The sequence below is a fragment of the Lithobates pipiens genome, unplaced genomic scaffold (assembly GCF_037356315.1).
Source record: "Lithobates pipiens isolate NorthernLeopardFrog02 unplaced genomic scaffold, aLitPip1_a1.2 Scaffold_72, whole genome shotgun sequence".
Classification (NCBI taxonomy): domain Eukaryota; kingdom Metazoa; phylum Chordata; class Amphibia; order Anura; family Ranidae; genus Lithobates; species Lithobates pipiens.
In genome coordinates, this window is record NW_027507895.1 from 926585 (window position 1) to 939788 (window position 13204).

At 38.0% G+C, this 13204-nt stretch overlaps 1 protein-coding gene across 1 annotated transcript; it reads right to left on the reverse strand.

The window, feature by feature from the left end:
* Nucleotides 1-348: 348 nt before the first annotated feature.
* Nucleotides 349-12913, reverse strand: LOC143959385 (uncharacterized). The gene is made up of 12 exons (XM_077468023.1): nt 12891-12913; nt 12730-12785; nt 9104-9210; nt 7368-7475; nt 6186-6239; nt 5499-5606; nt 4763-4816; nt 3845-3952; nt 2224-2277; nt 2015-2122; nt 628-865; nt 349-505 (listed from the first exon to the last, which is right to left on the reverse strand). The coding sequence occupies exons 1-12, from the start codon at nt 12911-12913 to the stop codon at nt 402-404; spliced, it is 1122 nt and encodes a 373-aa protein (XP_077324149.1). The 3' UTR covers nt 349-401.
* Between the last annotated feature and the right edge of the window lie 291 nt (nt 12914-13204).

Sequence of the window (13204 nt, forward strand, 5' to 3'; positions counted from 1 at the left end):
CTCGTGGAAGACTTCCAACTTTGTTTTGACTTGTATTAAATTGCATTGCACGATGCTCCCTTATTGTTCCTTCTCTTTTGCCCAAGGTGGAATCACATCGACAGTTGGAAAAACACATGGAATGTGTCAGCTTTTGTTGTTGCGAATAAAACAGGGCAAAGAGAGTTTTAGTCCAGATTGTGCTCTGCATACGTGTTATAGATGTAAAATCAACATGTATTTACACTCTAACTGTAGCAGACTGTTAAATAAAAGCTTTCAAAGGAAACACTCTTTGGTTCTATGCCTATACAAAGGCTAGAAATTGGACCCACCTGTGTGCCTCCATTAAGAATCTCGCCGAACCAGAGGTGCTTCTTCTCCTTGTTGGAGGTGTTGATGTACCAGTTCTTCTGTGTAATTTAATCTGGGTTGGCGTGGATGTAAGTCTCGCCAGAGGAGAAGTCGCAGAAGACTCTGATAGCATCAGAAGTGCAGCCTTGGTTGGGGTCAATCCAGTAGAATCCTAGAAAGGAAGTTTACAATGAGTATTTGTTGCAATGCGAGCTTTCTCCTCAAACCTATCTTATCACCTTATCCACATCTTAAGAAAAGCTGATATATAATCTGGGCAGGTTTTCTACTCACCACTTGTCCATTCAGGGTGGCTGAGTCTTAAGTCACGGCAAGTACGAGCAGGGTTCTTCCTGGAGCCTTCTGGGGTCAGGATGACCTCAATTTGTTGGTTCAGGGATTTTAAAGTAGCGTCAACTTCATAATCCTTAGGTTTGCGTTCAGGCTGGTCAGCTCTGTAATATTCACCGCCATCACCACCATCATATCCACCACCAGATGGACCAGGAGGACCAGGGGGACCAGGTGGACCCTAAAATTATACAAAAAAAAAATAGTAAATACATACTGAAGTTTTAATGTTATAATGCACTTTATTTGTTAAATAGAAAATATGAAATCTAATTAAGCCACCCTTCTACTTTAACATCATCTTCTTTAGATTTGCAGAAACAAAAATGGAGAAATACCGCAATTACTGTGATCTTACATAGTCTGTGAACCAGCAAATTTTTGATTTGTTTGTAACCATCTAATATATGATGATCTAATTTATTATTTCTGTAAAGCACTAATTTATTCCACTCCAAAATTAAATGTATCATAACCCTAAGTAAGAAAAAACAGGCATAAGCTTCACCTAAGTATAAACCCCAAATTGGCCCCTAAGTCTAATCAATAAACTCAACTTAACTTGTAAACTTAACATGAATGTTATCGGCCAGCTCATTAATGTAACCCTAAATGAACCCTTAAACTCAACCTATCCCCTAAACCTGATGCTAAACCTATGCATTATTACAATGGCATCAGTTGTACCATTATGTGTGAATACTAGCATTAACAGCATCCTAAAAATTGTTTGCACCATAAAACAACACGCTAAAGTGACAGTTATCAAAAATTGCCACTAATTATTTTCTTTTACACTAAAGGCTATTGACTTATCTATAAGCATTATTTAATAACCCTCGTTAATTTTTTGCTTTTGCAGTTGTAAGACACCAAACTACCCAGTTATTGCAATTTTTTTTTTAATTTTCAAATGTGAGAACAGAATTTTGATTTAAGAATCCCTGATAATTGATCACCAGCACTTGTACAATTACGATTTTCCATTATGACTTTACAGCTCAATCACAGGCAGATATAAAATTCAAAAATGAATGCAGCTCTGTATGCATTGTTATATTGTTGCATTTATTTTTTAAGCTTAAGTACTTCTATTTGACTTGGAATCAGCCTTTTGCAATCTCATATAGAGCATTATTTAGACTGGGAGAGGGAAAGGCAGGACTGGGAACCAATCAGGTGTACTGCATTCAATTGTAATAACAAGGAACATGCTGATATCCTGGAATTCTGTTAACCTGGAGTTCAGGTTTATATTGAATAGTACATCAAAAGTTTCCTGAAGAAAGACACATTTGATTTTCTTCTTTTAAACTAAAAAAATACTTACAGCAGGACCAGTGAAACCAGCAGGACCACGTGGACCAACGGGACCCATGGCACCAGGATGTCCAGAACGACCCTCTTTGCCAGGAGGACCAGAGGGACCAGAGGGACCCTGTAATAAAAACAAAAAATGTTGTTTTATTAATAAAATAAAGAAACATTATACCTAAATATATGCCTCTGATTGGACATTGTTGGTTGATCATTACATACCCTTGGACCAACGGGACCAACAGAACCAGAGGGACCAGTCTCACCAGGAGTACCCTAAAGGAAAAAGAGAAAATCTATTATTAAAATTTTACTTAGATGTAATAAAATGAATCCCTAGTTTTGTGAGATAGAATATCAGGTTCTTATTGTCATCTTTTTCCCTGTTGGGAAGATTTACCATGACTTTTTGGCAGTGATAGGATTTTTTTTCAATAAGGTTGTCGACAAAAAAATGTAAAACAAAATAAATTTTTTAGTGGAGTGGGGAAGAGTTAGAACTTAATGTTTTAATGCTGTTTGATCTTTCCTTTCCTGGTGACTAACATTCTCTCAATTCCTTGCCTGGATGGCTCAGGGACAGGAAGTGTGGGAAAATCTGCCCAACGGGGGTCATAGACAGAAAAAATAACCAGACAAAATTTGTCTTCCAAACTCTATCCAAACCTAAAGGAAAGATTTTTGGCTGGAGGTGGGCTTTAAAAATGGCCGAATGGAATTTGATAAACTACATTGCAATATACATTACAGTTCATGAAAATAATATTTATGTTTTAAAAAAGAATATTACATTCTTTGTATTACGATAGAACCACTGGTTGTGGCTAACCCTAAATTAACTAGAAATAGAAAGTGCGCCTTCAAAAGCAAAGGCAGCGACCATATTTCTGTCCGGATATGGTCCCTGAACCTGTCATATAATAATATAATATGAGGTAAATTATTAAAAAGCCATTTAACCTCTCTGAATTAGAGGAATAATAATTTGGTGTTGTGGGCATTGTTTGTTTAGAATTTTAAATGTCTTCTCTATATTGTCTGGGGGTTCCATTTTCCTTACCAGTCCAGAACTATCCCTTTGGATTTGCCTTTCTGCGACTTTGGAAGGAAAATTTGACTATAATTAAGGAACACTGTACTAAAGGAACACTGATAATTAAAGTTCTCTATAATACATTGAAAATAGAAGAGTTTATATATTAGGACCAGTGGTCACCCTTTGGAACTTATTTTCACCAAGAGTATACTCTGATGAAGCACTGTCTAGTTGTAAAACGTCTTAGAGATTTGTGTGTTACACACAATATGTTGTTCTACTGAATCTTCATTTTTCAAAAGATTTTATGAGCAGCAAATATGTGCTCTTACCTATTTCTGCTCTAATTAAACCTATATACGGTAAGTGATAAGGAAGTATAGTATAGAAAAGACAGGAAGTGGTAGGCCATATGGCTGGATCCATCAGATTTGTAGTCCATCTTTTAAAAATGGGAATATTGTGGAATAAAATTAAGTAATTAAATGAAGATGTAAGTAAAGTTCAACATACTCCACACATCTACATTTAAAAAAAACAACATGTATTCAACTCTAGTGAGAACTGAGGCAGACATAGAGGCCTGTTTTATCGATCCTATATGCAAAACATTATTGAAGTATTTATTTCCCTACGTATAGTGTTGGATGATAGGCTGGTTCATTTTGAAATCTCCTTTGTGACTTTATAAATGAAACCTAGTAGTATTTGGACTTACTTTGCTCTCAGGATTTTTTATTTTTTTTGCTTTGCATGTTTTTAATTACATATATTATAATTTATAAAGACTTTATTCTTTTTACTTACAGAAGGACCGGGAAGACCTGACAGACCATTGTGTCCTTTGCGACCATCCAGACCTCTGGCTCCTCTCTCTCCAGCTTCACCCTTGTCACCACGAACACCTTGTGGACCCTACAAGTAAAAGGTGGTTAGATAATCGCAGCTTGCAGACCACTGTTGTAGACTAAACCATAAACCTTTGACGTTTACAATAGAAAACATATTTAGAATGGTTTTAAAAAATAAACCAAATAGGTATTTGTCCTAAGAAATCTTACAAAATGGTAGCAGGTACTGGAGATCAATTTGGTGGGCAATACAGGAGTCTATATAAAATTGACTTTGCTTACCTTTATCTGGCCCTTGGGGCACTATTTTCATGCACTAATACCAACCCATTTACACCAATTATGGGGCACTATTCCTACCAATAACACCAACAATGGGGCCCAACGACACCAATGGTCGGGCACAATTCCTCCCAATGACACCAACAATGGGGTGCCATTCCTCTCACACCAAAGATGGGGCATTGCTTGTTCCCACTTACTTCGGGACCTTTTCTACTTCCACTGGCCACAATCCGGCCCCTCTTAAGGACAGTAAACTAGCTCTTTGTTTAGAAAGTTTGGAGACACCTGGTCTACAACAACCACAAACACCAATCCTTTTTCCCTTTATTATATGTATATGTTTTCAGCAACATTCCCTATTATATATGCTGTGAGTTCCATACACTAATTCTTCTGTGTTGTTTTTAAAGGATCTCCCATCCTGATTTTAGTTATGGTTGAAATTTGGTAGGCTAAATACTCCTGTGACAAGATCATCCAGAATGACCACCCATAATGCAACCTCGATGAAAGGTTCAAGAGGTAGATCGAAACATGAAACGAGCTTTCAAGATTTTGAATGTTAATATACAGTATATAAGATACTTACAGCAGGACCTCTTGGACCAGATGGGCCAGTGATACCAGCAGGACCAGATGGACCCTAAATGGTGAAAAACATGAATAAAATGATATATACAGTAAACAAGTCACAAACTATTGGCTGATCAATGATTACCCCCTATTTGTTATCTGCTGCTGTTTTCCAATCTAACACCCCTTTAATTAATTTAAGAGTAGACTTTGAGCAGTGGTAGACTTACGGCGAATACCCATTTGATCCCTTAAGCAAAAATGTCCTGATCATGTGGTCTACTACATTATTTATGGAATACTGAATGTTTAAGAACACCGCCTCTAATATAGATTGCCTGCAAACTAATGTCTCACTAATACTTGAAACCTATATCATACTACTTCAACCACAAGGCATTCACATATGTTGTGATGTGCTATAACACATGTGTGCTTCTGGTTATTGCATATATGCATTGCCACTGAGGAAATGTTGGTGTAATGTATACAATTAATGTAAATAAGATACCTCTCACCCAAATGTAAAACTGGAGTTTGCCAATTTCCTATATATTGTAAGGTCAGTACATTTATATACTGTATATGTATCTACTCTTTCCAAGACATTGAGACTTGAAAATAATCTGCCTGTTTTGGTTTTATCTATATGATGTACAAGAATTACAGTTATTGTCTGATACAGAAAAAGCAATGATAATACCACTAAACATGATAAACAAATTGTAAATGTATAAACGCTGTCAACTTACAGTTTCACCACGGTTTCCAGATTTACCAGCAGCTCCAGCAGAACCAGCTGGGCCGGGAGCTCCAGCAAGACCAGAGGGTCCAGTGTTGCCAGGATAACCACGCTCTCCCTAAAAGTGAACACTGAATGTTAATGTTGCAGTAAGAAGAATAGCTGAATAATAATGGTATTTAGATGTTTAACTTGAGCCACAGAGAGCATTCAAACTCCTCTTGGGTCATAAAACTTATTTAAAAATTGAGCTGGCAGAAATGGTAGTTGTCTCAAGAATTGGCTGATACATGACCATCAATCCTACAGGTCAGTTGCCTTCAAAAAAATTGCAGATGCTACAGAACGTGGTAGGGGAGCAGAAAGGGATCTTGGGTAAAGTGAATGGGACATCTCCATAGTACTGAAAGACTATTTAAACTGGCAGGTTTCTGGCTGCCTTGATAGTTATCAGGAAACATTATTATGGGTTTACATTTTTGATCAAGCCCAGCTACCCAAGGCAGCTAGCCAAGACTTTATCTGAACTTTAAGGAAGAAATGGCTGTTGTACCAACCAAATATGTTCTTCCTTTCATTCCCTCTCAGTTGAGCATATGACACCATGGAACAGGATTATTAAATGCTATTGTCAATATAGACAGTTTTTGTTTTAAGCTCTTGACACATCATGTTATATTTGGTACATCAAACTTACCTTAGGGCCTGGAAGACCGTCACGACCAGGAGGGCCATCGTTACCAGGGTTGCCCTAAAAAGTAAGAAAAAAATAAAATATGTTAATTTTAATGAAACAAACATCCTGTTGTTAGAAAAGCAGTGTGATAGTGACTACAAAGTACCTGGATGTAGTTAGTTATTAGGATATACTTTATCTTTTTTACTTTCATGAATGCAAGTTTGTAACTTTATGGCCTTTTGATTAAACATCAAGAAGAAATTAGTTAAATGTGAGCATTTTGTAGTTTGTGTAACACACTTTCCTATCTACCTAATAAAACGGAAAATAAAAAATAATATTTTACGATTTTTTTTTTTTTGCATAAATGAGCTGATTATTTATTTTAAAGTACAGTAATAAGTATTGTAAAGACCAGCCTACAAGGTGGACAGGGCAGTTCAAGTAGCCCTTACATGTTTTTGAAGTTCAAGGAGCCTAACTTTCAATGCAAAGCTTTGGGTAGTAATTTGAAGGAATCATTAGTGAGTGGAAACCAGAGCCTAAACATCCACAAGTCAATGTAGGCAGGATCCTAAGGCACTGTTAATGTCCATAGGGTGCAAACTACAGTACTAATGCTTGTGTAGCAAGCCAGATAGCCAAAGCTGTTCACCTCATTCCCCATTAATCCACCAATTATATGGATGGGCTGTTGCCTTTGTGATATTGCAGGTGGTATAGAAGTAATGGAGAACAAAGGAATCTTGGGTAAAGTAAATAGGGCATCTAAAAATAATGACATTTTACCTAAGCTGGCAAAATATATACCTAAAACCACTGAGAAGAGAACATATTAATAGTGGAAGCATATGAAGAGGTTCTGTCCAGAATAAGGACTACAATCCAGGACTTACAACCAAGAACTTTAGTTACTTTTTTCTTTAACAGACTTGTATACATTGTAAAGAATAATCAATAAAAAACACCTATACAAAACAGTGACCTAAGAATTCATTGTTTATCCAGTTTGGCTATAAAATGGGCAACTTTTACATATCCGGAAACAGAAGACATTGGCTAAGAAGATTATTGATCCACAAATGTTTATCTAATATTTTCTCTCACCTCTGTTCCTCTTCTGTTTTTACATAATCTTATATTACCAGACTTTGACCTTCATATGTATTTTAAACCTCCTGATTTTAATTTACTACTTACATCACGACCAGCCTCTCCGGAATGACCAACTGGACCAGGAGAACCAACAGAGCCAGGGGGACCACGGGGACCAGAAGAACCAGCAAGACCAGAGGGACCAGGCTCACCCTAAAGTGGATAAAAGCAAACTTTGTCTATTATACAGGAGACTTAAACTTCTCAACAGTCCAACGTATTAACTTCCAAGTCTACAGAGTAACCTAGAAAATGTTGTTCTGATGTTTTTTTCAGGTAATAAGTAAAGAAAAATCTGGATAATGTCTATTCTCAAAAAGATTACAAAGCACATATGGCAATTCTTAATGGTCAACTTAAGTTTACTGGCTCCTTTCAGCCCACCCTAAGCAATCTAGATATATTTTCTCTTGTTCCCCAAGCCCTACTCCAAAGAAGCCATGGTTTTCAATATTTCTGAAACAGCTATATGCAGTTTTGAATACATTTCTGTAAAATATTAGACTGTATCTTTGTGGTGAACCAGTAGCTTTGGATGTACAGCTAACTCTGGGGGGAAAAATAGTTATCTGCATGGCTCCATGCACTATTCTGAATTAAGGAATGTTCTTCCTATTGGGATTTGTGAAGGAAGCAATAAAGGCAGAAGTAGACCAAAAAGGTTCATTGAGATGCTCCCAATAGAAATTGCTATTCTAAAAGAATCATACTTCTAAACAACAGGAACTGATATTTGTTTTTTCATTATGCTAGTTGATGTTTGTTCCTTAACCTCTATCCTATTATCACAGGTAGAATTCAAATATTCTGTCTTGTTGGTAGGGAATTAATAACCCCCCATAATTGTTTTCATTAATTTATTTATTTATTGCTGCCTTTGTCCCATTGGGAAAATGTTCCTGCATTTCATTTTCAAGAGACACAACAGAAGGTAAAAGGAATCCCTCCAAGGTGAGCTGTTATTATGGTGTCTACATTGGAAGATACCTCTTCACCACCTGCTTTGTTGATGAGCATAACTTTTGGCTCTCCCATCACTTTGTGTCTCGTTAACAATGGTTTCCAGGATGACTCAGAAATGTAAAAATTTCAAGGCAGCATTAAAATTTGACAGGGGTCTTATTTTATCCAAAACTTAAAAAAAAAAAAAAAAAATTGTTTGGCTATAGGATATGCACATTGGCAACTGTGCTGTATTTGCATTGTAGTTGCTGTTGGATTCATTAGCATGAGGTCACTATTGTGAACCCCTGTGTAGTACATACTAGCCAAGTTTGGTCTACTTTTCAATAATGGCTGTAACATTTCAATAATGATCTCTAAAGAGCCTTGGGGCAAATGAGATCCAATGCAAGCACAGAGCACATGCAAGACACTTGCCAGTGTGCATAAAACTCCCATACACAGGCCCAGTGTCTGCAAGATAAACTTTTTTTTAGTCTCAACCTGTTCAGCCTGTCAAAAACCATTGAAAACGGCCATACTCAGAAATTAAAATTACCCCATTTACCGTATATTGACCACAATACCAAGCCGAAAGAACGATCTGGCTTAACAATCAAGTGAAAGTGATCATTGAATAACTTCAAGATCCAGAAGCATGGCTTGACCAAGCATTCCTCTTTTACACTAACATATACTCTATATGGAAAATAATTTAAATGTCTTGCCCAGTACTCTCAAGTGTGGTCACTTCCTGGTCCACTAATGTCATATAAAGGACATTTATGAAATGTTTGCTGTGGGTTTAAAATGTAAATATGGTTAATCAATGTTCTTACGTTTGAGCCAGGTCCACCAGGAAGACCACGTTCTCCTCTTGTTCCAGGAAGACCAATAATACCACGAGCACCCAGAACACCAGAGGGGCCAGAAGCACCAGGGGGTCCTTATTTGCAAATACAAAATATAAAAGGGTTATTACTTTTGTGATTTCATTATACTATTATATTTCTGCACTGGACAAATAAAAAAATCCATTGCTGACCTGCGCACTCTGCAGTGTTATAAAAAAATGTTGTCGGCTCTGCCTAGTTCACCTCTGTGAACCACTGAACACCTTCCTTATGTTATAAAGAGGGAGGTGTTCTATAGTCCTTACATACTTTTTGTCCTAGGTTGATATGCTGCTACTCCATAGATAGGGAAAAATAAAGGAAAAATGTTTTGATACTCTTTAATCAAATCCAGTAAATCAGTGGTTCTCAAGGCCAGATGCCCCAACAGTAAAAAAATAAATGTATGCTCACTTAATAAAAGAATGGATATACAAATTGAAATGCTGGAAGACTCTGGATGGGGGTCCTTATAGGGGGATGGGGATGTGGAATAGGTTATGTTAGGGAACCCTCCAGTAGACTTGGTGGCCTTGGAAAGGGTGAGATTTCTGAAGGGGGCTGTGGGACACTTGTAAGTTGGGGGCCCTATGGAGGTATAGAGGCTCCACAGCAAGCTGGGGGGCACTGTGGAAGAATGGGGGATGGGACACTGTGGGGGCGTAGAGCTTTCAGGGGGCCTGGGGGCACTGTGTGCCACTGTGAAAGGTTGGGGGGCACTATATGAGCTTGGAGCACTATGAGAGGTTAAGGGATCTGTAGCTGGCTGGATGTAGCTAGATGTCACTCTGGATGGGGCTGGATGTCACAATGGGGGGATGTGGAATGGGTCAGAGGACTATGCAGTAGACTTAGTGGCCTTGTAAAGGATGAGGTTTCTGAAGGTGGTTGTGGGACATGGTTGGGGGCACTATGGAGGTCTGGAGGCTCCACAGCAAGTTGGGAGGGGGGGACACCATGGAGGCTTAGGGCTTGCAGGGGGGAGGCACTGTGAGAGGTTGGGGGGAAGAACTATATGAGCCAGAAAGCACTGTGTGAGTTTATTGGATCTGTAACTGAACTAAATTTGCCCCAAAAAGGCCAAAGCTTACTAACAAGATTTGTCTCCCATAGTCTTCATTGGAATATGCCGCTAAATTCAGGTTCACCAAATTTCAAACAAGATTCACTGAACCCTCAGATAATCATTCTCGGGCAGATTTGGTCATCCCTATTGGTTAACTAAGTCGACCACCTTTTGTTTTAACATCAACAATTCAATGTAATGGCACTATTACTTACAGCGGGACCAGCTTCTCCGGATGGGCCTTTATCTCCAGCAAGACCTACTGGGCCAGGCTGACCTTGTTCACCGGGACGACCGATAGGGCCAGAGTCACCACGAGGACCTCTTGCGCCATCTTTGCCAGGGTGTCCAGTTGGGCCAGAAGAACCAACATTGCCCTGTAAAACAAGTGCAAGTGAAACACATCAACAATAAATAATAAACTTTTGTGAAGGTTCATTTTAAGACTTACTTCAAAGGAAACATTTCATCTTAATCGCAGAAAGGTAACTGAGCTGGATAAACTAGCAGCTGCAGACAACTGATTTCACTATCTGAAAATGGGTGTTATGTCCAGTTTGGCACATTGTGGATGTGCTTACTGGAATTCTTTTTATACTTATATGGCTTTTGTATTCAAAATCACTGACACTGAGCTTCTTTTATGGAAGTTTCTACCCAGGGCAGCCAATTTAATTCCCACACTTCCTTGTTCACTGCAACATTGGAGCATGAAAATAGATACCTGATCACTGAGACATGCCTTCCTCAGACTTTTTTTTTACAAATAAAGTTCACAATTTGTTCTGTATTCTCTGTAGAAGAGTTTCCAGACTGCTATACTGTATGGTTATTTTATAGTGTATATAAAACCAAAACTTTTTTTTTAAGTTTTGGATAGAGTAGGAAAGTATGCAATAAACCCTGGAAGTTTATTTTTGGTTGTTTACATACCTCTGGGGAAAAAAACCTTTCACTCAGTCACAGAGGAAAACTACTTAAGTGAGGGAAAATTGTCCCTGAAATAGATGTCACCATTGGAATATTCCCATTCACTTCTTGTTCTGGGGCATCTCTAATATTTTTGGATTTAGCCTCACTTTCTTCCTTGGTAGCAATGGCTACCTGTTCTAACACAGTGGGAAATATCCTCAATAGTGACTCAAAAACCTCACGGAGGGTATATATATATATATATATATATATATATATATATATATATATATAATTTAAAAACTAGAAATACACTTGCAACTGTAACCCACATTGGTTTGTAAGAGCATCAGTTGGGTGCTTTATTGCTACCTGCATTCTTGCTTTGCTTAATTTCCCCCAAACTTCCTGTTCTGTTGTATACGCAGAGAGTAAGAGTAAACCTCCTCAACCGGGGAACAACAAAAAACAAAAAGTATGCCCTTCCACTTCAAAAGATAAAATTGCTTGCACTAACTGAGTTGATGGAATAGATCCAGTAGGTATCTTAATTCTCCCCACCTCCACCATGCCTATATACAAATATCCTTTTCCAATACTGGAACTGTCTGCATAAACGATAACGTTTGAACATTACCCACTATTATCATAGAAGCAGCATTGCAAACATTACCCAGCAAATTTGTTATGAATAAGCACTAGCATATGTGTGAAACGCATTAACAGCTCCAGCCATCCTGTCTTTGTGTTTTCCTTGATTAACATATGGAGTAAAGATTTGGCATCTCTACGGTGTGGTGAGCCACCAACTTTCCTCACATAACTACACTGTGGTGGCACGCCGGGGCGAGCACCCAACGTGGGGACTGCATCATGTGAGTGATACCTTCACCTGGAGCGGTACAACATTCGTGTTTTATGTGAATGTCTCCAAAATAATGTTGGGTATTTTACGGCCATCAGGAACTTTGACAGTGGGCATTCTATAAAGCTAAAAGTTCAGAATTTTCATCATCAATCTTCTTCATTCCCATGTTTCCTAAGACACGCCCTTTCTAGGTCTGTCTGAGTTCATTCTAAAGTATAGGATAGGCATATGATTGATTCCGATTTTTAGTTGGGGTGTCTTTTATTGTCCCCTCCTTTATGCCTCTATACCTGCTACAGGTATATGTAATTAAAATAAAATAAGGTGTTTAATAAGGATATACAGCATCAGGGAGGAATCCAAGGATTTCATTATGACAATGTTTATAAAGAAACCGGGTAAGATCCACATTTTAAATAATGGTTTTGGGTAACTTTAGATAGGATACATGACTTTAAATCAACATTGTGTCTCTCATTTCATATTCCCCTTCTTAGTCATTGTATTAAAAACAATTACCAGTAACAGACTATTATAGATGAAAGTGTACTTACAGGGGGTCCAGGAGCTCCTGCTCTACCAGCGGGACCAGGGAATCCAGTAGCACCCTATAGATAAAAAAAAATTCTTCTCAAGATTTCTAATTTAATGTACCATGACTGGCTTCTTAAAATCACAAACACAATCACAAAGTGGCTTTTTCTTTTTTTTAACAGAAGGACCAACTTGAGTGACTTACAGCAGGACCGGCATCACCACGAGCTCCAGTGCCCGTTTGGACCCTATAGAGAAAAAAACCCACAATATTAAGGACAGAACTTTTTAATTATGGCTATAAGTGACTTTGGTTGAAAACGTAATCCTATGGGTTTGGGTCAGTAGGTTACTTGAACTCCAGCAATGACTGCATCATTCAAGGTAAGTAACATTGAACACTGTTACTAGCCTAGTATTTCTCAACAGTTCTGTTATGTATACCTTGTTGTATGCCAGTTTATCTGAAGTACCGCAAAATTTTGTGCATTTGTTGCCAGTACCCCCCAGTCAAATATGCATACTTGTCTGTGACTGCTTGTGTTTTAAATAGCAACAATAATCCTACTATAGTACCTTTTGTATAACATATTACCTTCTGCATTCACCGAATGGTATACATAATTCTGGTTCAGTCTAATATACACAAAACTCTGAACGTACAGCA

Excerpts from the sequence above, each read along its gene's own strand:
- LOC143959385 (XM_077468023.1), bottom strand. The coding sequence starts at position 12,913 with ATGCAGTCATTGCTGGAGTTCAA. Across the intron at positions 4,817-5,498 it reads CTGGAAACCGTGGTGAAACT|GGTCCATCTGGTCCTGCTGG; the intron begins GTAAGTTGACAG and ends TTCACCATTTAG. Across the intron at positions 2,278-3,844 it reads CAGGTCTTCCCGGTCCTTCT|GGTACTCCTGGTGAGACTGG; the intron begins GTAAGTAAAAAG and ends TTTTTCCTTTAG.